General features: G+C 40.9%; 1 protein-coding gene across 3 annotated transcripts in view; it reads left to right on the plus strand.

Moving 5' to 3' along the window:
• Positions 1-245: 245 nt before the first annotated feature.
• Positions 246-22,698, plus strand: part of SRP54 (signal recognition particle 54) — a 53,358-nt gene continuing 30,905 nt past the window's right edge. Inside the window, exons 1-14 of one of the 3 annotated variants that reach the window (XM_061611656.1) lie at positions 246-522; positions 4,967-5,076; positions 5,527-5,618; positions 6,436-6,520; positions 9,561-9,665; positions 10,474-10,540; positions 10,629-10,686; positions 16,068-16,218; positions 18,150-18,298; positions 18,808-18,908; positions 19,030-19,116; positions 19,259-19,332; positions 19,486-19,594; positions 20,537-20,707. In XM_061611656.1, coding sequence (XP_061467640.1) covers positions 4,999-5,076; positions 5,527-5,618; positions 6,436-6,520; positions 9,561-9,665; positions 10,474-10,540; positions 10,629-10,686; positions 16,068-16,218; positions 18,150-18,298; positions 18,808-18,908; positions 19,030-19,116; positions 19,259-19,332; positions 19,486-19,594; positions 20,537-20,707 — 1,327 coding nt within the window. In that variant the 5' untranslated portion in view covers positions 246-522; positions 4,967-4,998. Of the gene's footprint in view, positions 523-597; positions 710-4,966; positions 5,077-5,526; positions 5,619-6,435; positions 6,521-9,560; positions 9,666-10,473; positions 10,541-10,628; positions 10,687-16,067; positions 16,219-18,149; positions 18,299-18,807; positions 18,909-19,029; positions 19,117-19,258; positions 19,333-19,485; positions 19,595-20,536; positions 20,708-22,698 lie in introns of those variants that run through there. The other 2 variants (XM_061611654.1, XM_061611655.1) reach the window with 2 other exon arrangements.

Raw genomic sequence — 22,698 nt, forward strand, 5'->3', positions numbered from 1 at the left:
CATGAAATGGTCCACCAAGATCATGAACAACTTTCAAACAGCCCATTCCAATAGGGAAGAGAAATAGTTTAGAAGAGCGGTTCACCGTTCCTAAACTTTAGAAAAACATTTTTTTAAAAGCCTCTTTAACCCAGCCTAGCATTTATTCCCATGATCCTGTCCCATTCTCGCTCCATCTATAGAAAATTCTATTCAGACCCCAAAGCAAGAGGTTTAAATATTTTCCGGTCTTCACTCGGTGTGGGTGGAATCTTAGAAATGCCCCGGAAGAGGAAGTGTGAGGTGGTAGGTTTTTTTTCTAAAGGAGAATGGTAACTTCGTAAGCTCCGTGTAGTGGTGACGTGACATTCTTTCTGGTTATGTTGGGGGAGACTGGAGGGAGAGGTAGTTGTTATCGGTGCTGGGCCTGACATAACGGCTTCGTGAGGGTTTCCTTAACACCCCATTGTAGCTGTCGTGTGGCTGTCGCAGCGGGGCCTGCTGAGGCCACCGCCGCTGCTTCAGAGGCAAAAAAGCTTCTCGGTAAGTCTTGTGATGGGGGAGTGGATGTGTGGTGTACTGTAGCCTGGCGTTTGTCTCTGTATTGAAAAAATGCTCACATCTCTTTTGAGTTATGCCTAGCTATCGTCCTTGACAACTTTAAGGCTCTGAACAGCTAGGCTCGGGAAGAACACATCCGAGGTGCTGTCGGTGAGGTGAAACTTGTCAGGTAAAGCTGTTGTGGTGAGGCCGTAAACTGCGCAGTCTGAATTGGTAAAGGCACCGTTGTTGATAAAGCCTTTTGTGGTCGTAGAGTAACATGGAAGCTTTTATTTTTGTTTGATGGTAATTTCTTTAGTGGATACGCTCTTTCATTTTTAGATCACGCATGGTAGGGCTGAGTTATTGAACAATGAAAGCAGGTTCTGAGCTTCCACTCAGATGAAGTCCAGATAGTTCAAAGAACTCCATGTAACTTTAAAAAATATTTTCGTGAATGTGTATGTTATGTACAAGTGTTCTGTTTTACCATAAGTGTTCAGTTGAGTAATTCTTGTGGGCAACACCTTCCCAAGGCACATAGTATTTGCTGATTGTGTTGCATTTCAGAAGTTCTTTCTTCATGTAGATTTTAAGGGTCTTGGAAAACATCACATGTGAAGTGGCCTTAAGCTGTTTAGCTGTGATAGATGAATTTAAGATATCCGTCAATGGTTAAAGTATTTGGGCCAGAATATAGTCAGGTCTGGGGTTTCTTGTTACCTGACAAATCTATGCCTAGTTCACTTAAATTCTGTATGTGACCAGACTATTTAAAACATTTAGTTCTCAATGTTCTATCAAATGTAGGCCTCCAAGGCAGTACACAAAACATAATACAAGTAATTTGTTTACAATGAAAACGAAAAACTGGAGCCACTGGCAGTGCAATTGCAAACATGGTGACTTATAAGTAAGTCTCTAAGTTTGTTAGAATATAAGTGTTTTTAGGAATGCAACCTAAGAAACAAACTAAATAGTATTTGGTCTCTCTCTCTCTCTCTGGGAGATCTTCTACTCCCTTTTAGTTTGTTAAAGTATGTTAATCCTTATCTGTTACAAGGAGTGAGCAATACCTTCTTTAGTTCTTTCAACTGTGGTCCAATATTTTAGCCATGCTTGCAACAGGGTTTTCCTTCCCTCTCTCCCAGCTGCAGCTCCTATGCCTTCCCTATGCTCTTAGGGAAAGTTGCAGGGGGAGGTTAAGCAAGCACCTCTTGTGTAAGTGGGGGACCACAACTGGATATCACCATTCATGTTTGCTGGTAACAAGAGGGAACTACATCACAAAGAATTACTATGATCCATGGAGATTGTTGCTGGCTGTTTTAACTCAAAAGTATAGGGCAGGAGCTGAAGCAGCTACCTGGAGATAGAAGTAGAGATGAACTGGGAACTTGTTAATGCAGGAGGAAGCAATCTTTTGCCAGTTTAACTATTTGTTTTACTCATATGAGTTGAACAAGTTGACATGATCTGCTCTTAAAGTAAGGTTGCACATTTTTTCTGCCAGTTTTTATTTCTGTTACTGGTAAGAGACTCCTCCTATGGCTACTGTTCAGAACTGTTGAGGAAACGCAAGTACTGTTGGTTTTTAAACATTTTCCTGGAGCCCAACCATACTCTTTGGTGAGCATGACGAGCTTGCTTCCCAACCTTGGACCTGGAAAGGTGGATGGGATCCTTTTTGGCAGCTGTGCGATGCTCCCTGTCCCTTTCTTCTCAGCTTCAAGGTTGGGAGAGTGGTGTGGTTTGGTTCCTTGGTTGTTGAAGCTTGTACTGCTCTTGCTAGCAAGGGAGGATGTCAGGGGCTTCCTTGGCTGCTTTGAGGCCAAGGGGTCTGGAGTTACGAAGAGCCAAACCAAGGCCTTTTCACCACAGGTTTTGGTTCAGTTAGCAAGGCTACCTAGCAAGACTCCTGGAACCAATGGCTGGTTACCAATCCCAGCCAGCCTTTGTGATCTCTGATTATACAGTAAGCATAGACTGCTCTCTTAGATGTTTCATGATAAATGAAATGGCTATTGTAATGGTACCAAAATTTTGCTTAATTGAAATTATTTTAAAAATGTGCTATTATGTATGTATGTATTATGTATGTATGTATTATGTTTTAAGTGGCTAAAATGGAATCAAATCTGAATGTACATGCTTTATACATGAGATAAAAGAAATTGGTCAAACTAAGATGCAGTTACAGTAATCTTAGTTTGATAGTTTGTTTCAGGTTGTGAAATGTTCCACATTATCTCCACAGATGCCTGCCCATTTGAAACATAACAGACTGTAATTAGGCAGTTCAAAACAAATAAATCTACCTTTGGCTACAATTCCATGCAAAATTACTTGGGAGTAAATCTATTTCAACTTTTTAAATTGCTCAGATAAATTTCTAGGTTGTATTAATTTATTATTAATTTGCTCTTACAAATTGAGAACTGATATAATTGCAACATTGGGCTTTGCCAATACAGATTTGAATGCTTGATGCATAATCCAGAACTTGTTAAGCATTTTTCATTCCCATAAAAAAATAATGGATGTCATGTTTGTTAGCTTTCTTTTGTATCCACAGTTTGTCATTTATCTAGTAAAGCAGAGTAATTTAGATACCTTCTGTTTTTAAGTTTCTTATGTTGAGGTTTGATTCATCTCACATTATCCATTTTTAGAAATTAATAAAATCTGTTAGCTGAGGAATAGCATAGGTTGGGTTGGGGTCCAAAGACCTGTGCATCCATTCCTGTGTGCCCACTGAGGCATTGGGCATGTTTCTGGAGCAATGTCCCCCAATGCTGCATTACAAACCACTTTTGAAGCAGAAGGAATTCTCAAACTAGTTTGATTGGTATGCAGGGAGTGGGGTCCTGTTGTTGAAAGAAAAAGATAAAAACCCCACTTGACTGTGAGCAAGCCCTCCAGTGTACTAAAGTAGCTTTTTGGAATCTGGCAGTAGAATTTGCCTTCCTAAAGAATACTAGTTCACAATTTTAAAAAACCAAAGGTAGAAAATGTTTGAGAAAGTATTTCTAATGTGCACTGCAACCCACTGACTTCAATGGGACCTTCAAGGAGTCTTTGTGTATAGGACTGCAGCCTAAATACTCCTGTGAGTTATTTGCCCAGTGGTTATGGAATGTTGGAACTCAAAAAAATCTTTTGACAAGTAGAAGCTTAGGAAACTCTGCTAAGAACGTCTCATTGTTTTGCAGTTATAAAAAAGAGCTGTAAATATTTATTATTATTTGATTTATATCATGCCCTTCCTCCCAGCAGGAGCCCAGGGCGTCAAACAAAAGCACTAAAAACACTTTAAAACATCATAAAAACAGACTTGAAAATACATTAAAACAAAACATCTTTAAAAACAGTTTTTAAAAAGCTATCAAGACATCTTTTTAAAAAAAGGTTAAAAACATATTTTTTTTAAAAAAAAGGTTAAAAACATATTGTTTTTTTAAAAAAAGGTTTAAAAACATATTAAAAAGCAATTCCAACACAAATGCAGACTGGGATAAGGTCTCTACTTAAAAGGCTTGTTGAAAGAAGAAGGTCTTCAATAGGCACTGAAAAGATAACACAGATGGCGCCTGCCTAATATTTAAGGGGAGGGAATTGCACAGGGTAGGTGCCACCACACTAAAGGTCCATTTCCTATGTTTTGTGGAACAGACCTCCTGATAAGATGGTATCTGCAGGAGGCCCTCACCTGCACAGTGCACTGATCAACTGGGTATATAAGGGATAAGATGGTCTTTCAGATATCCTGGTCCCAAGCTGTATAGGGCTTTGTACACCAATACTAGAACCTTGAACTTGGCCCGGTAGCAAATGGGCAGCCAGTGCATTTCTTTCAGCAGCAGGGTGACATGTTGGTGATACCCTGCCCCAGTCTCACCGCCGCATTTTGCACCAGCTGCACCTTCTGGACCAATCTCAAGGGCAGCCCCACATAGAGCACATTACAGTAATTGAGCCTAGAGGTTACCAGCGCGTGGACAACAGTGGTCAGGCTATCCTAGTCCAGAAATGGCCGCAGTTGTCTTAGCAGCCGAAGCTGGTAAAAGGCACTCCTAGCCACTGAGGTCACCTGGGCCTCTAGCAACAAAGATGGATCCAGGAGCACTCCCGGACTACGGACCTACTCTTTCAAAAATATTGAAGAGTTAAACACTAGCATAATTTAATATGCAAAATAGAATGGTTATAATTATTTATATTCAACATGTTAACCTTTACCATGAAATATTAAAATATCAACAGGAACAACTTTCAGAGCATGTTTATTTTTCAGACTCTTGTTATTGATTGTATTTGTGTGTTTGTACCATATCTAAAAAAGTCTTCATAGGCTAGTTCTAAAAATATTTTTATGTTCATAATACTGACAGATTAGCTCACACATAAAGGATAGTATGTCATTAGTATTTTAATGTTTCTTTTATAGATCACATTTGAGCTGTCTTTGAAGTTGCCAAAATGGTTTTAGCAGATCTTGGGAGAAAAATAACTTCAGCATTGCGCTCACTGAGCAATGCTACAATTATCAATGAAGAGGTATGCATTATTTCCATATGTGATTGTTAACTAGAAGTTAAAAATCACAGTCTCTTTACTGTTGCATCTAATTCGGTTTTGGAAGAAAGTGGCCCAATCTTAATGTTGGATTTATACAGATCATTAAACACATGATTGCTACTTAAAACATACCATGTGGCAGCTTTCACTGCATGGGGATTATTATGCAATGAGCTAGTTCAATTTGCTAATTAAGTGAGACTTAATTCATATTATTTAGTTAAAATACTCTTTATTTTTTTATGTATTGCATTTTTGCCCATTTTTACCTATTTCTCAATCAACCTCATGTTTATACATTTGAGCAAATGAAAGTTTATAATTTTCTGCTTTATTTTCTACCTAGTAAATGTCATTACTCTGAAATATTAGACTGACAAAATATTGCAAGTTTCTAGTTTCTGAATTGTACTTGTTTTTCCTTGCAAGGTTTTAAATGCTATGTTAAAAGAAGTATGTACAGCATTATTAGAAGCTGATGTGAACATTAAGTTAGTGAAGCAACTGAGAGAAAATGTCAAGTAAGTGAACCAACCCAGAAAACTTCATACCTCTCAGTTTAATATTCATCTTGAATCAGTTCAGTTTATAGCTTTGGAGGAATAACTGATGTTTATCCAAAAAGCGTTCATCTATCATAGTAGATCTCTGCCCCCCCTCAAAATATGGTGTGTTGCAATACAGTCCTTATAAAAATATTGGACTGTATTCAATGCTGTCTATATGTAAATGGAACAGACTTTGGCTTGTGCAACAAGGCTTCTCCATTCTCCTCTCCCCAATGTGGCCTCAAAATGTGCTCCAGAGGGTTGGGGGGTCATCCAGAGGAGAATTTGAGAGTGAGTGGAGAAGAAGTAGAGATTTTGTTAGATTCTGCTTATAGAAACATTATAAGTAGTCTTAACATTCAGAACCTTCAGAATAATTTAAGATATAGCACTTCTGTGACAAATTGATAGCTGGGAAGGAAGGGCAGGAAACATGAGTAGTTGTACATCTGGGCAAGCTGCCAAGACCAATAGCGAGCTAGAATCCTGCTTGCAGTGAGATATACTCGGTACATGGAGTATGTATGACCTACACATATAATATATTCAGTCTGGTTGTATATGTGGATTAGTACAACAGTGTTCTGAATATGACATAAAGATACACAGAAGCATTTTTGTACAAAAGCATAGTACGTTGCTATGAGCTATCAGTGTTTACTTAATTAAAATTAATGTTCTTAGTATGCTCACTTCCTGCTCCTTAATATGCCACTGGAATGCACATCCCATTGAGTTCAACATAACATCTTCATTGGTTTTGTATTGATTATTCTATTTTGAACTATAGATCTGCTATTGATCTTGAAGAAATGGCTTCTGGCCTCAATAAAAGGAAAATGATCCAGCATGCTGTCTTTAAAGAACTTGTTAAGGTAAAATATACTAAACAGTAGCAAAGTTGCTTTTCCAATCCATATGTTCCTTTTTTAAATAACAGCCTAGCACTTTAATCAAATATTCCTTGTTTCTACCTCGCATCCCTGTTCTCATATGAACATTGTTGCCATGTTTCATATAATTATTGAGTGGCCTGTTGCAGTCTTTCTTTTCTAATCGTGGGTATGTGTAATCTTACTGAAAAATGGAACTACCAAAAGCTGGCTATTGACATCCCAGCAATGCAAATTCTGTACTTATCCAGCTATTTTAAATATTTCCCTTTACTGTTGTTATGTGCCTTCAAGTCGATTATGACTTATGGCAACCCTATGAATTGGTGACCTCTAAGAACATCTATCATGAACCACCCTGTTCAGATCTTGTAAGTTCAGGTCTGTGGCTTCCTTTATGGAATCAATCCATCTCTTGTTTGGCCTTCCTCTTTTTCTACACCCTTCTGTTTTTCCCAGCATTATTGTCTTTTGTAGTGAATCATCTCTTCTCATTATGTGTCCAAAGTATGATAACCTCAGTTTCATCATTTTAGCTTCTAGTGACAGTTCTGGTTCTAACACCCAATTATTTGTCTTTTTCGCAGTCCACAGTGTGCACAAAGCTCTCCTCCATCATATTTCAAAGGAGTTGATTTTTCTCTTACCCGCTTTTTTCACTGTTCAACTTTCACATCCATGCATAGAGATTGGGAATACCATGGTCTGAATGATCCTGACTTTAGTGTTCAGTAATACATCTTTGCATTTGAGGACCTTTTTTAGTTCTCTCATAGCTGCCCTCCCCAGTCCTAGCCGTCTTCTGATTTCTTGACTATTGTCTCCATTTTGGTTAATGACTGTGCCGAGATATTTTTGACAAGTTCAGTGTCCTTCTTGTCAACTTTAAAGTTACATAAATCTTCTGTTGTCATTACTTTAGTCCAGCCTTTCCCAACCAGTGTGCCTCCGGATGTTGTTGGAGCACAATTCCCATCTCTCCTGACCGTTGGCAGTGCTGGCTGAGGCTGATGGGAGATGTGGTCCAACAACGTCTGGAGGCACACTGGTTGGGAAAGGCTGCTTTAGTCTTTTTGATGTTCAGCTGCAGTCCTACTTTTGTGCTTTCCTCTTTAACTTTCATCAGCGTTCGTTTCAAATCATTAGTTTCTGCTAGTAGTATGGTATTGTCTGCGTATCTTAAATTATTGATATTTCTTTCCAATTTTCACACCTCCGTCTTGATCCAATCCTGCTTTCCATATGATATGTTCTGCGTATAGGTTAAACAAACAGGATGATAAAATACACCCCTGTCTCTCACCCTTTCCTATTGTGAACCAGTCGGTTTCTCCGTTTCTGTCCTTATAGTAGCCTCCTGTCCAGAGTATAGGTTGCGCATCAGGACAATCAGATGCTGTGGCACCCCCATTTCTTTTAAAGCCTTCCATAGTTTTTCATGATCTACATAATTAAAGGCTTTGCTGTAATTTATAAAGCACAGGGTGATTTCCTTCTGAAATTCCTTGGTGCATTCCATTATCCAACGTATGTTTGCGATATGATCTCTGGTGCCTCTTCCCTTTCTAAATCCAGCTTGGGCATCTGGCATTTCTCACTCCATATATGGTAAGACCCTTTGTTGTAGAATCTTGAGCACTACTTCACTTGCATGGGATATTAAGGCAATAGTTTGATAATTACTGCATTCCCTGGGATCCCCTTTCTTTGCAATTGGGATGTATATTGAATGCTTCTGGTCTGTGGGCCATTGTCCTTTTTACTACAGAAACCGTAATGGTTTGTTTGATTGATTTTATTACATTTATATTTCACCTTTTCTCCCAGGAGCTGAAGCTGGTGTACATGGTTCTTCTCTCCCAATGTGATAATACATCTTTTGTAACAATCTGTTGAGTGTAGTAGGTTAATAGCCAGCATTGACAAGATCCACCTTTGATGCAGTTGTCATTAGCTCAATTCAGGCTTCATCCTGAGCCAAAGTTTGTGCTACCTGAGATCTAGTGTAGTGTCTGAATTGACAAAACCATAGTTACAGTCGTTGCTCTGCCTCTGTTCTGTGCAGAGGCAACAGTGCTTAGCAAATAGGGAAGAAACACATACAAATGGTTTTAAACCATTGCTCGCCTATACATTTGGGAGTTGACATTATGGTTGAATTCTAAACTATGATTAGCTTGAGCTGTGATTACGTGTGATGTTTGAAATGAGCTATAATATAGCTTAAATGAGTAACTGTATTTTATAACCCTATGCTATGGTTTCCTAATTGTGCAGTGGGGCTTCAGTCCCCTTGATCCAAAAGGAGCTGTGTGTGCTGTCTACCTGTCAATCACCTGACATCACAATGACATCAGGTGGTGATTGTTGGAACTTCAAAGCACTATACAAGGCTTGCAAAGAGCCCTGCATGGTGATTTGAAGTGCTGCTGATCAGTAGGCTTGAATTTTTCAGTGCAGTCAACCCAGTAGTCTTGAAGTCACTATTTATCAGCTGATGAGCAGTGACTTCAAGCCTACTTTCTACAGGGATCAGCAGCATGACTGAGTTTCCCATGGGGTACTTGGTTTCGCAGCTGATCCAGGTGCATCTGTACCTGCCCTGCACCTGATGTTACATATGATATCAGGTGTAGGGCATATGGGTGTAGTTTGAGGAAAAGGGGCTTGTGGGTCAGATTGGGACCTGTGCTGGGCCAGATTTGGCCCGTGGACCAAAGTTTCTCCATCTCTGACTTAAAGGCTGTAAGGATGGTCTTATACTTCACTGGGCAGCACTGCTCCATTTATTTCTGTAGGATTCCATTGTAATAGAGGATAGGATAGGGCTCAATCTTAACTTTCAGGTGTTTTAATAAAGTTAAGAGAAAGTTACAATAGTGATGCTGGAAAAAAAACATATATTGACTCTTCAAAAAAACCCTTTGCAAATCTTACTTGTACAGGGAGTAATTGTGATTCTAGAAACTTTTGATTCTGAAGCTTGGCTTTCCAGCACACATGTATACTTTTTGCTTAACAGCTCGTAGATCCTGGAGTCAAAGCCTGGACACCAACAAAAGGAAAACAGAACATCATAATGTTTGTAGGACTGCAAGGAAGTGGCAAAACAACATCATGTTCAAAGGTAACTTGCATTCTTCATAATGTTTAATGCAGATTATTTTCTTTGAAGTACGTATTTGTGGCTCAGAACAGAATTACATATTAGGGGTGCGTGCAAGTGTTAGGCAAAAGCAGAGGCTTCTGCTTTGGGGGAGAGGTGACTTTTGTCAACTTTCCTCTTCTCTCTGCAGCCCCTAGCACCACCTCCCACACTATTCTCTAAGGTCCCTCAACTCCCTGGAGTAGCATTTAGTTAGTGGAGTTCCACTCTGGGCAAGGATGGCTCTAACTGGCAACAAATCATAAAAAGGAGGTCGCTATTTCATTGTTCCTTTATAGGGCCTATATCTTGTATATAGTCATCCATTGCCAAAACATGAAAAAACTGTTTTCTGTTTCCAGCCTACATGTGACATATAGTGCAGATCACTCTCACTACACGGTAGTAAAATGTCATACAAAGACACCAGACTCGTAGAATTACTATCTTCTGCAGTTCAGGATTCTGGGGCTGACACAGTGCTATACTAAAATACAGATGTGATGTGTGTTTGTCCAGAGGTTTACGGTGTCAGCAAGAAATAAATAAAAGAGAATGAAAGAACTTTAATCTTCTCATGGTTCGTATTAGCTACATAGTAGGAAACAAACCAGATCTAGAATTTTACACTAGTAATTGAGGTTTGTGCCATAAGGTGGCAGAATAAAGACACATATTTCAGTCTTGATATTGGCTATTGCAAAATAATGAAAACACAGTGTAGTGTTCTTATGAGCTTTTAATTTTAAACTTGACTTTGTAATTATATCTTTGGATTTTTTATTAACAGTTGGCATACTATTACCAGAGGAAAGGCTGGAAGACATGTTTGATATGTGCGGATACATACAGAGCGGGTAAAATGAATACTTGATTTTTAGGTATTCCTCTTTAATTCAGTGTGCATATTTTACATGGCTAACCAATAGTGTCTGCATTATACAGGTGCTTTTGACCAGTTAAAACAGAATGCAACGAAAGCAAGGATTCCATTTTATGGGAGGTATGTATCCTTAACTAACTTTTGTAGGAAAAACTGTTATCAATTTTGAGAGGGTATTTATTGAACAGGGGTCGCCAGTGTGGTACCCTTAAGATGATGATGTTTCCTACTCCCATCGTTACTGATAGTGGCTGAGGTGGATAGGAGCTGAAGTCCACAAATTTGGAAAGCACCATGTTGGCTATACTCTTAGAAGCTTGGTGAGCTAAATAACACATTTTGATAAAGCTAGAATGTCTGTTACCCTGTTCTTGATTTTTAAAATACTTCTCATGACTCTACAGAGAAACTTAGTAACTTGGAGTCAATGTCTAACAGTCAGAAAGGAGTCAGTTTGGGTTCTAGTAGTAGTAGTAGAGTTCTGTATGAGAATGCCACCCTGTTACTTGCACTTAATTACACTGTACATTCCTGTCATCACTTACACTATGTACCTGTGTTGAGACTGGATCTTGTAAGCATAGCTGCACAAGTCAATTCCTACAAGTGTGTTAGCATGCCCATTAGTCGCACTCAGCTTAGCAAACCTCCATTCTCCAACCACAGCATTTTCTCTGGAGTAATTACATGGGTATGCTATTCCTTTTTACTTATTTACTAAATCTATATGGACTGCCTTCAAGTCAATTCTGACTTATGGTGACCCTATGAATAGGGTTTTCATGGTAAATGGTATTCAGAGGGGGTTTACCATTGCCTTCCTCTGAGGCTGAGAGGCAGTGACTGGCCCAAGGTCACCCAGTGAGCTTCATGGCTGTGTGGGGATCCGAACCCTGGTCTCCCAGGTCATAGTCGAGCACCTTTATCATTTTTTAAAAAAGCAGCTCACACGAAAGAAAACCAAATAGAAAGCAATAATCAAATGTATCATTGCAGACATCTGCTTTTGCAGAAGAAAGCAGCTGCATGCTACCTTGTAATGTTGTTTGTCCCAGAAAGCTTGAAAAAACAAACTTGTGTCCAAAACTACCATAGCTGAGGTTGTCCAGAGCTGTTGGAGAAAATGCTAGCCTGCCCCTAGTGGTTAGCAAAATAGCAGGACCTTAGCATAACTTGGTTTCCAAGCCCTCTTCTGTTGTGCTTCCACACACACCGTACCTAGCACTGTGTTCCTTTCCCTCTATTGTTGTAGGTTGAAATACAAGGAACTTGTGCATTTGTATGTTGTAAAAAAAAAAAAAAATCATTTCCCTTTGGGTGCTTGGGAACAGCTGCAGCACTGGGGGACTAAAGGAGACTTGCCCTGTGAGCGAGTATCTGAGGGCTTGCTTGCTCATTCCTCTGGGCTGCTGTCTCTTGAGACAGCTGAAGTCCCTGGTAAGTGCTACAAGGGCTGGGACCCCCTGCCTGACCCTGACTCCAGAGAGAGGCTGCAGTCAATCTTGCAGCCTTACATCAGTTCCTGGCTGGGTCAGGGGGCATAAAAACCTGGCTGCCCTTGGATGGTGGGTCTGCTGCTGATGGGGTTGCCACCGAAGGGGCAATACCAAAGGGGATTGCCCCTTGGGGAGTTCCGAGGGTGAGGGCCCTACCCCCTTGTGTTTTTTAATACAATCTAGAGGAGATTGGTAGTGGGATGGGTGTATGGTGCATGTGTAGTTCCTGTGCAGGTTGGGAGCTTGTACAGTGAACTGAATGATAGGAGAAAGTCGCCAGATGCCTTCAGATTGAGAGTCTGCAACTGGCACAAGGCTGGCCTTCCCTGGGTGTGAGATGGGGGGGGAGTAGATGTGCCCTGTGTGAAAGATATTGAGTGGGCGTGACTGTTGCCAATTCTCTCGGAGGCCTCCTGGGATAACTGGTTCAAGTAGGTTTTGTTCGTGGGCTCTTGTTGGGTCTATATCAGGTGTTTAGGAGGAATCTTAGTAAGGAGGGACATGGATGATGCCACAACAATTTCAGTGATCATGGGTAGAGGGAGGTATAGCCATGGGGAGGTGGTAAATTACCATAGAAGATGAGGGCGAGACTATCTAGGCCTTGTTCCTCGCTCTTCCCTTGACGGGTTCCTCATTGCTCATCTGCTGTGCCCACTGGCCTGTGTGTGTTGTTGTTTAATGTCAGATTGGTACACAATAAGACCACACTCATGCATGATTTGATGGTGGATGAAGGTGCCGATCTGGTGTGCATGGGTGAGCTGGGAGGAGTTGATCTGACCCAGCTTTGCTCACCTGGATACTCGGTGCAACACCAGCACAGACTGCAGGAACGGGGGGGCGGGGGGAGTTGTTGTTCTATAGAACTTCTATCTGAATCACCAGGAAACCACTCTGTCTTGGAGCTGGCTGTGAGGGCCTGCCCTGGTGTTGGGCCAAGGAGACAGTAAACAAACTAGGGTTGTTGCTGGTGTACTGTCCACACTGCTGCCCAGCAGCTTCTCTCGCTGAGCTGGCAGAGGCCATCTCGGCTATTATATAGGAGGAGCCCAAAATGATAGTCCTGGATGATTTCAATGTCCATGCTGAGGCTGCCTTTAGTGTTCCAACTCAGGACTTCATAGCCTCCATGACAACCATGGGTCTGTCTCAAGTTGTCACCGGCCTGACGCATAGGGCAGGGCACACCCTCATCTTGGTTTTTGCTCCAGATGCAGGAAGGAGTGGTCTGGATATGGGGGTGGGGATGTCACCCCATTGTCATGGTCAGACCACTTCCTAGTTATGTTTAGAGTTATGGCTCCAATCCTTCCCTGCAGGGGTGGTGGACAGATTAAGATGGTCTGCCCTGGTGACTAATGGAACCCATGGGATTCCTGAATGCCCTGTGGGAGTCCCCAGGAGATAGTGATCCTGTTGAAGCCCTTGTCACGCTGTGGAACAGAGACAAGTTGGACTGTGTTGCCCCCAAGTGCCCTCTCCGGCATTGTGGAGCCTGGTTTGCACCTTAGTACACCAGTGAGCTAAGGGCAGTGAAAAGGCTGGATGACGGGTAGAGCGCAGGTGGTGAAAGGCATGCTGTGAGGCTGATCGGGCACGAATAAAACATCATAACTGTGCCTACTATGCGGAGGTGAAGGTGACAAAGAAGGCCCACTCCTCTGCCACCATTGCATCCTCAAGTATCTGTCCAGCGGAGCTTTTCCGTATTGTCAGGGGTCTGTTGACATCAACTCCAGGAAATGGAGTTTTAGATCCTTCAGAGGCCCGCTGTGAATTGTTTGCAAGGCACTTTGAGGGTAAAGTTGCTCGCCTCCGTAGCAATCTTGATGCGCCATTCACATCTACTGTAGTCCCCAGTGAGGTGTCCAGTGCAACGTCTGCTGCAACTTCTTGGAAATGGTTTCAGTTGATGTGGCCTTATCATGTGGACAAGGTGCTTGCAGCCACCCTGAAAGAGGCGATGATCCAACTGCTCCTGGAAAAAGCCCACTCTGGACCCATTGGTTTGCGACAACTGCTGTTGCAAATACCCCCTTCTTAAGGTGATTGAGAGGGTTGTGGCGCAGCAATTGCAAGTACTCTTGGATGAAACAGATTATCTTGACCCATCCCAATCTGGATTCAGGCCTGGTTATGGGACTGAATCGGCCTTGGTTGCCCTGATGGATGACCTTTATTGGGAGAAGGACGTGTGTGACCGTGACCCTGTTATTCTTATTTGATTGCTCAGTGGTTTTTGATACCATTGACCATGGTATCCTTCTGGGCCGACTTGGTGAGATGGGTATTGGAGGCACTGTTTTATAGTGGTTCCGATCCCATCTCCGGGGTCATTTTCAGAGAATTGCGTTTGGTGATTGTCTTTTGGCCCCCTGGCATTTGTGTTGTCAGGTGTCACAAGGTACCACCTTGTCCCCCATGCAGTTTAACATCTATATGAAGCCCTTGGGAGCGGTTATCAGGAGATTTGGGGCAAGGTGTCAGCAGTATGCTGACGATACCCAGCTCTATTTCTCTGTAACATCTGAATCAGGAGAGGCTGTTTAAGCCCTGGACCGATGCCTCTACATGATGGTGGGCTGGATGAGGGCCAATAAACTGAGTCTGAATCCTAGCAAGACAGAGACACTGTGGGTTGGTGGTTCCTGAGTTAGGATAATTGGTCACTGGCCTGCTTTGGATGGGGTCATACTCCCTCTGAAAGAGCAGGTCTGTAGTCTAGGGGTGCTCTTGGATCCATCTCTGTCGCTAGAGGCCTAGGTGACCACAGTGGCTAGGAGTTCCTTTACCAGCTTCAGCAGGTAAGATGGCTGTGGTTGTTTCTGGACTGGGATAGCCTGACCACTGTTGTCCATGCGCTGGTAACCTGCAGGCTGGATTACTGTAATGCACTCTGTGTGGCTGCCCTTGAGGTTGGTCCGGAAGCTGCAGCTGGTGCAAACTGCAGCAGCATGACTGCTCACTTGGGCAGGGTATTGCCAACATGTCACCCCGTTGCTGAAAGAATTGCATTGGCTACCTGTTAGCTACTGGGCTAAAGTAAAGGTTGTAGTTTTGGTCTACAAAGCCCTATACAGCTTGGGACCAGGATACCTGAAAGACCGTCTTATTCCTTATATACCCAGTTGATCACTGTGCTGTGCAGGTGAGGGCCTCTTGCAGATACCATCTTATCAGGAGGCTCGTTCTGCACAACATAGGAAGTGGACCTTTGGTGTAATGGCACCTACCCTTTGGAATTCCCTCCCCTTATTAGACAGGTGACGTCTCCGTTATCTTTTTGGCACCTGCTGAAGACCTTCCTCTTTCAACAAGCCTTTTAAGTAGAGACCTTATCCCAGTCTGCATCTGTGTTGGAATTGCTTTTTAATGTTTTTAAATCATTAAAAATATGTTTTTAAACCTTTTTAAAAAATGTTTTTGAAGATGTTTTGTTTTAATATATTTTAAAGTCCATTTTTATGATCTCTTGAAGTGTTTTTGTTTGCCGCCCTGGGCTCCTACTGGGAGGAAGTGCGGGATATAAATTAAATAAATAATAATAAAATGGTCAATAACTGAATTTTTAAATGGGTTTGAAATAACTTGATTGTGTGCAAGAAAATTTGTAGAATGCTGTATTCATAGCAAATAGTATTTGAGTAAGAATAGTAATGATTGGTGAAGTAGTTCTCTGGTGGAAACTATGAGCAGCTGCTGTGAGACAATGTGGGAGCCCATCCTTATGGGTAACTATCAGAAGATTGTGGCAGTGGCAGGTGCCTGTCTCAGCATTGTGCAAGCTGGTTGCTGATATCAGCAGATGATGCTTGACAATTATTTGCACAGTAGTTTGAGACACCTGCTGTCTCCTGATAGTTTTGAGGAAGGATGAGCTATCCCTCACCACTTGATTGCCCATAGTGATGGTAGGTGTTTCCTGCCAGTGAATCATCTCATTAAAAGCTGCTGGGTAACATTGTCCACATAACTTTAGCATGTGTATGCCTCTTGGAACAGTTACACAGAGATGGATCCTGTGATTATTGCATCGGAAGGTGTCGAAAAATTTAAGAATGAAAACTTTGAAATAATAATTGTTGATACAAGTGGTCGTCACAAGCAGGAAGACTCTCTGTTTGAAGAAATGTTACAAGTTGCCAATGCAATAGTAAGTATTGTACAGTTAATAAAATTGTATTTATTTGACCAGATTTACATAGCACTTGAACGTAAAGATCTCTAAGCAGTTTACTAATACATAAAAGTTATCAATACCACAGTGTTTAAAAAAGCATATTTAAAACAAAACAGCTACTAGCTAAAAAGATTAAAGCAGATCAACATCTATGTGTTTGGAGCATTTTTGAGCAAAGGCTGTTGAATGAGTCAACTTTTTGGAGTGATATAATAAATGCTTGGTTTTAGGTGTCAAGAAGCAACATCACTGTTCATGTTCTGCTAACTTACGAAAGTTTCATGCTAAAACTAGCCATGCTACAATTCTGAGTATTTTCTCAAAATTATTCTAAAAATGTTTCCAGTTTTGAAATTTCAATGACTGTGTCATGGGCCCTGTGGAGAGTTCTTGGTGATGAGGAGGAGGAAGACTGGGATCTAAGGATGGACCCAGTGGACTGAAACAGGGGAAGACTTCAGCAATTTAAGACGGTGACTGCTGCACCCCATTAATTCCAGTTACATGTAGTGAAATGCTGCCTGACAGCAAGCTGGCCCCTGTCCCGCCTCTTCAGCCCTTCATAGTCACGTGAGCTGTCCCTTGCGCCTTCCTCTAAGGGAGAGGATTTGGAGGCTCAACCAGAGGTGGTGTCAGAGGAGCTGGCTGAAGTCCCTCCATCCCCGTCACCAAGGATGTACTGGCAGATGCGCTGGAGTGAACAGACAGTGCCAGCTTTTCAACCTGTTCATAGGTGTGTCTGCTTGCTAACCCAGTCCCTTTCTGAGAAACCTTCTCCACGTAAATGGAGCCTGCCCTGAGCCAACTTAAAGGATCTAGGAGCATGTCCAATTGCTGCGACAATGTCTTAGCTTGTGTTGGCATGTCTAGTTATGCTATGTAGAGGTGCAGAATCCTGTGTAATACATAAGCAGATCTATGAAATGCTCTAAGCTGAAATTTCATATTAAACATGAGAGAAAAACACACCAATGAGTCTCAGTGTGAATCCATTGGGGTTGGCCAGGACACTTAAGGTCTCAAAAATACAGATGATATCATAGATATATATGCATACAATGTGATCCTAAGTGTTTACTCGGATATATATACAGGCATACCCTGCTTTAACATACGCAATGGGACTGGAGCCTGTATGTAAAGTGAAAATGTACTTAAAGTGAAGCAATTATCTATGCATGTACTGCACGGCAATCGCCACTAGATGGCAGCGGCGTCATGCCATTAAATGTCCGTAATTGTGAAGCTCGCGTACGTTAAGCGGGGTATGGTGGAGTATGGAGCATATACGTTATAGCGAGGCGATGTTAAGTGAAGCGATGTTAAGCGCGGTATGCCTGTATAAAGTCTTCTAGATTCAATGGTATTTAATAAGCATGCATAGGATTGTAACTTTTGTGTCTGTACATAAAATGGGTCAAATAATCATGAACAAATTGCCTTACTATTTGGGTCAAGGACTATCTTGAAGGAATCTTGAAACCAAGTGTCTCAGCTTGGCCATTAGTTATGCTGTAAGTTGAGTACAGAACTAAATAGACTGATGCTAGGCTACATTTATGCAGACTATTATCAGTAGGGCTGGTGTGTGTTGGAAATGCAAGAATTAATGACAAAATTATCTAGTCATGCTGAATCTGCTGTGAGAGCATTTGCAAACAAAAGGCAAGTTTTCCAACCTTTAGAAGTTGGAAGTTGGTGAAATGTTAAACTGGGCTTCCATGTTAAAATTAGATATATGTCCAGAATAATAGTTGGTTATGTAATTACTACTATTGTAAACTATTTATAGTATCCCTTGATAAATTCCAAAAATCATATGCTGCTTGTAGCTGCTTAACAACATCTTCCTGCTTGATAATAACAAAGCAATTGTAAAGAGAGATCATTATTTCCACTTGCAGCAACCAGATAATATTGTTTATGTGATGGATGCCTCTATTGGTCAAGCCTGTGAAGCTCAAGCAAAGGCTTTCAAAGATAAAGTTGATGTTGCTTCTGTGATTGTGACAAAACTTGATGGCCATGCAAAGGGAGGTGGGGCACTCAGTGCGTAAGTATATTTTTATTTAATTATGGAGCAAAGTAGCACTGTACTAGCTGAATTGTTAAATAAATTAAAGCTGTTGTGAAAGTTCAGGCTAATCCTTGCTTTATTTTGATATGTCTTTCCAGTATTATTTTGAGGAAACTTTATTTTTCCTCTTGAGGTAATAAAGCATTAAGAATAATTGCCACCTCTTAGTACATTGGGGTGTGCGTTTGGCTCTCTGCTAAACTGTCTGTATCTAGTGTAGAATCAGTTTTCAAGTAACAAAATCCAGTGGCCACAGTATTTAAAACTGTGCCATAAGGCTACTTCAGCAAGTATATGAACACATATGCATTTAAGCAGGTATATGCTACATCAACTGTGATCTAGCTCACATCATTTTTTAAAGAAATTTTTCATATTTACAATATTAAATTTTATCCAAGTCTACCTTGCTCACCACAAGGCTTTCCTTGCCGTATGTAGGTAATTTCTAACTAACTTAGAGTTGAATTTCTACTTCATTGCAGAGTGGCTGCCACTAAAAGTCCAATAATTTTTATTGGTACTGGAGAACACATAGATGACTTTGAACCCTTTAAAACGCAGCCTTTCATCAGCAAGCTTCTTGGTATGTATTAATTACTAATGGTGCAAACATTTTCTCTAAATTGTGATTCTTGTGTGTTCAGAATGTAAAAGGTCTGTAATACAGTTTTTATTTTAGCTACTGAATATCTTTTGTATTCCAGGTATGGGAGATATTGAAGGACTTATAGATAAAGTAAATGAATTGAAATTAGATGACAACGAAGCACTCATAGAGAAACTAAAACATGGTAAGCTTTGCCAAAAGTATTGCTAATATTATGTGTAGCAGCCTATCCATAAAAGTGTTTTGGAAAGATGGGGGCTAGCAGTCTAATTTTATAAATGTAATTATTTAACTATCATTGACCATCTACTTCTTTTGCACTTCAGGTCAATTTACATTGAGAGATATGTATGAACAGTTTCAAAACATCATGAAAATGGGACCCTTTAGTCAAATCTTGGTAACTATGGCTGAAACTTTTAATATCTTGTAATGTGACAAGATGCTCTTTTTCCTGAGTTCAGAAAATTTGGCACTAAAATATTAAAATTCAATCTCTATTCAAAAGTTGCATACACTTGAACATGGAATTTAATATTTATAATTGTTGTAGGGTATGATCCCGGGTTTTGGAACAGATTTTATGAGTAAAGGCAATGAACAGGAATCAATGGCAAGGCTAAAGAAACTGATGACAATAATGGACAGTATGAATGATCAAGGTAACACTTTCTGAAATTTAAAAATGGAATGAAAGATGTGTTGAAGTATACTCATTACATTGTCAGAGTAATGAAAAATTCTAAATGAATACCTAATACTTACACTTTATAAAACCAAAATTTTAAGATCTAAGTTGTAATTACGTAAGCAACCTCTGCTTGATGAAGTCCTGATAACTTGTAATAAATATATTTAATGGTTGCTGCCTTGTATATTTTGATTTGGACTTGTTTTATTGAATGTTGAATGGTTATGCTCTTGTACCTTGCCCTGGATGATTGTGAAGGGCAGGCAAGAAATTCTTTAAAAATAAAGGGGTGTTTCTATAAGAACATAAGAAGAGCCTGCTGGATCAGGCCAGTGGCCCATCTAGTCCAGCATCCTGTTCTCACAGTGGCCAACCAGGTGCCTGGGGGAAGCCCGCAAGCAGGACCGGAGTGCAAGAACACTCTCCCCTCCTGAGGCTTCCGGCAACTGGTTTTCAGAAACATACTGCCTCTGACTAGGGTGGCAGAGCACAGCCATCTCACTCTAGGAACTACAGAGGTAAAGCAGGGGTGGCTAGCCCATAGGTGGCATCTGCCCTCCCAAGAGTTTTTGTGGCTCCCCAAAATTTGACCATCTTTTAAAAAGTTGTTCCCTCCTGCAAATCCTTTGATGTGATTCTGTGATGCCGAAAGGTTTTTGTGACCTAGCCAAGATCCCCAAAATGTGTTCTTTTTATTTAAAGTCAGTTTGACCCATAAAACGTTAGGCACTCCTAATGTTGGTCACCCCTAAAGTAAAGTTTAGTATCAATATTGCCTACTGTTAATTGAATACAAGGCTGTGGGTGTAAATTCTGATTTGTTGACCTTAAAAATATATATCTGTAATTGACTTATTAGCATTTTAACAGTGCAGAATGAATGACTTCTTTTTTCATTGCTTCTCTGATATAGAACTTGATAGTACAGATGGGGCCAAAGTTTTCAGTAAACAACCAGGAAGAATCCAAAGAGTGGCAAGAGGTTCTGGTGTTTCAACTAGAGATGTTCAAGAACTCCTGACACAGTACACAAAATTTGCACAAATGGTGAAAAAGATGGGAGGCATCAAAGGACTCTTCAAAGGTGAGAATAATGAAAATTGCATGGATTTCATGTTCTCAGTAAAATCAATTGTATAATTATTGGAACATCAGTTCTAGGCTTATTTTAAAAACCATTATTGCCATAGATCCCCTTGTATTGTAATGTTTTGTGCTTATGGATTTGCATTCTAAAAATAGATCACACGAGTATCATCATGTAGAAAACTTCTATGTGAATCTGGTTTTCTATGTAATTTCTAGAACTGATCCTGTTCATAGGTGACTCCTGGGAAAGTCACAAACAATATTTCTGTACTTCTCTTGGAATCACTCCAGAAAATTGTGTGTTTCTCCCTAGCTGGGAGATGAAACTGAAACATGTGGTAGAGATTATAGGCCATGATTGTCCTTGAAAAGAAAACACTAAAATTCATTGTTAATTAGGATAGTTCAGTTTAATCCAAGACTTAACTCAATGACAAAGGTAAAAAAAATGATAAGCCTGATAGCTACTGCTTCTATCCTATATAAAACAATCTTAAAGATAGCAGTTTCTTTGTAACACAGTTTTTTAACATGGTATCTCATGCTTAAACATGGGCTTGGACTTTAAGCTCCTGTTCATGGAACAGGGCTTTCCTGCTTTCTTCGGAAGCCCCTAGAATCTGTTCCTCAGGGTTAGGGGATTCTTAGAAATGGTGTGGAATATGGTGGGGTGCAGGCTGGTTGAAATTCCCCTCCCCCTAATGTGAATTGAGGAGAAATTTAGGAACCAGGTCCTTGATTCTATGATCAAATTTGTCAGTCAGCTGTAATTTTAAGTTGCATTGATCAAGTCATGGGTTCATGTTTTTCCATGCTGGTGGGGGCTTACAATTCTCTTTGCTTAAGAATGGTTCTTTTTTGCCTCAGTGTGGAACCATTTATACAAATGGACCTCATAAGAACATAAGAACATAAGAAGAGCCTGCTGGATCAGGCCAGTGGCCCATCTAGTCCAGCATCCTGTTCTCACAGTGGCCAACCAGGTGCCTGGGGGAAGCCCGCAAGCAGGACCCGAGTGCAAGAACACTCTCCCCTCCTGAGGCTTCCGGCAACTGGTTTTCAGAAGCATGCTGCCTCTGACTAGGGTGGCAGAGCACAGCCATCATGGCTAGTAGCCATTGATAGCCCTGTCCTCCATGAATTTGTCTAATCTTCTTTTAAAGCCATCCAAGCTGGTGGCCACTACTGCATCTTGTGGGAGCAAATTCCATAGTTTAACTATGCGCTGAGTAAAGAAGTACTTCCTTTTGTCTGTCCTGAATCTTCCAACATTCAGCTTCCTTGAATGTCCACGAGTTCTAGTATTATGAGAGAGGGAGAAGAACTTTTCTCTATCCATTTTCTCAATGCCATGCATAATTTTATACACTTCTATCATGTCTCCTCTGACCCGCCTTTTCTCTAAACTAAAAAGCCCCAAATGCTGCAACCTTTCCTCGTAAGGGAGTCGCTCCATCCCCTTGATCATTCTGGTTGCCCTCTTCTGAACCTTTTCCAACTCTATAATATCCGTTTTGAGATGAGGCGACCAGAACTGTACACAGTATTCCAAATGCGGCCGCACCATAGATTTATACAACGGCATTATGATATCGGCTGTTTTATTTTCAATACCTTTCCTAATTATCGCTAGCATGGAATTTGCCTTTTTCACAGCTGCCGCACACTGGGTCGACATTTTCATTGTGCTGTCCACTACAACCCCGAGGTCTCTCTCCTGGTCGGTCACCGCCAGTTCAGACCCCATGAGCATATATGTGAAATTAAGATTTTTTGCTCCAATATGCATAATTTTACACTTGTTTATATTGAATTGCATTTGCCATTTTTCCGCCCATTCACTCAGTTTGGAGAGGTCTTTTTGGAGCTCTTCGCAATCCCTTTTTGTTTTAACAACCCTGAACAATTTAGTGTCGTCAGCAAACTTGGCCACTTCACTGCTCACTCCTAATTCTAGGTCATTAATGAACAAGTTGAAAAGTACAG

The sequence above is a fragment of the Rhineura floridana genome, chromosome 2 (assembly GCF_030035675.1).
Source record: "Rhineura floridana isolate rRhiFlo1 chromosome 2, rRhiFlo1.hap2, whole genome shotgun sequence".
Lineage (NCBI taxonomy): Eukaryota > Metazoa > Chordata > Lepidosauria > Squamata > Rhineuridae > Rhineura > Rhineura floridana.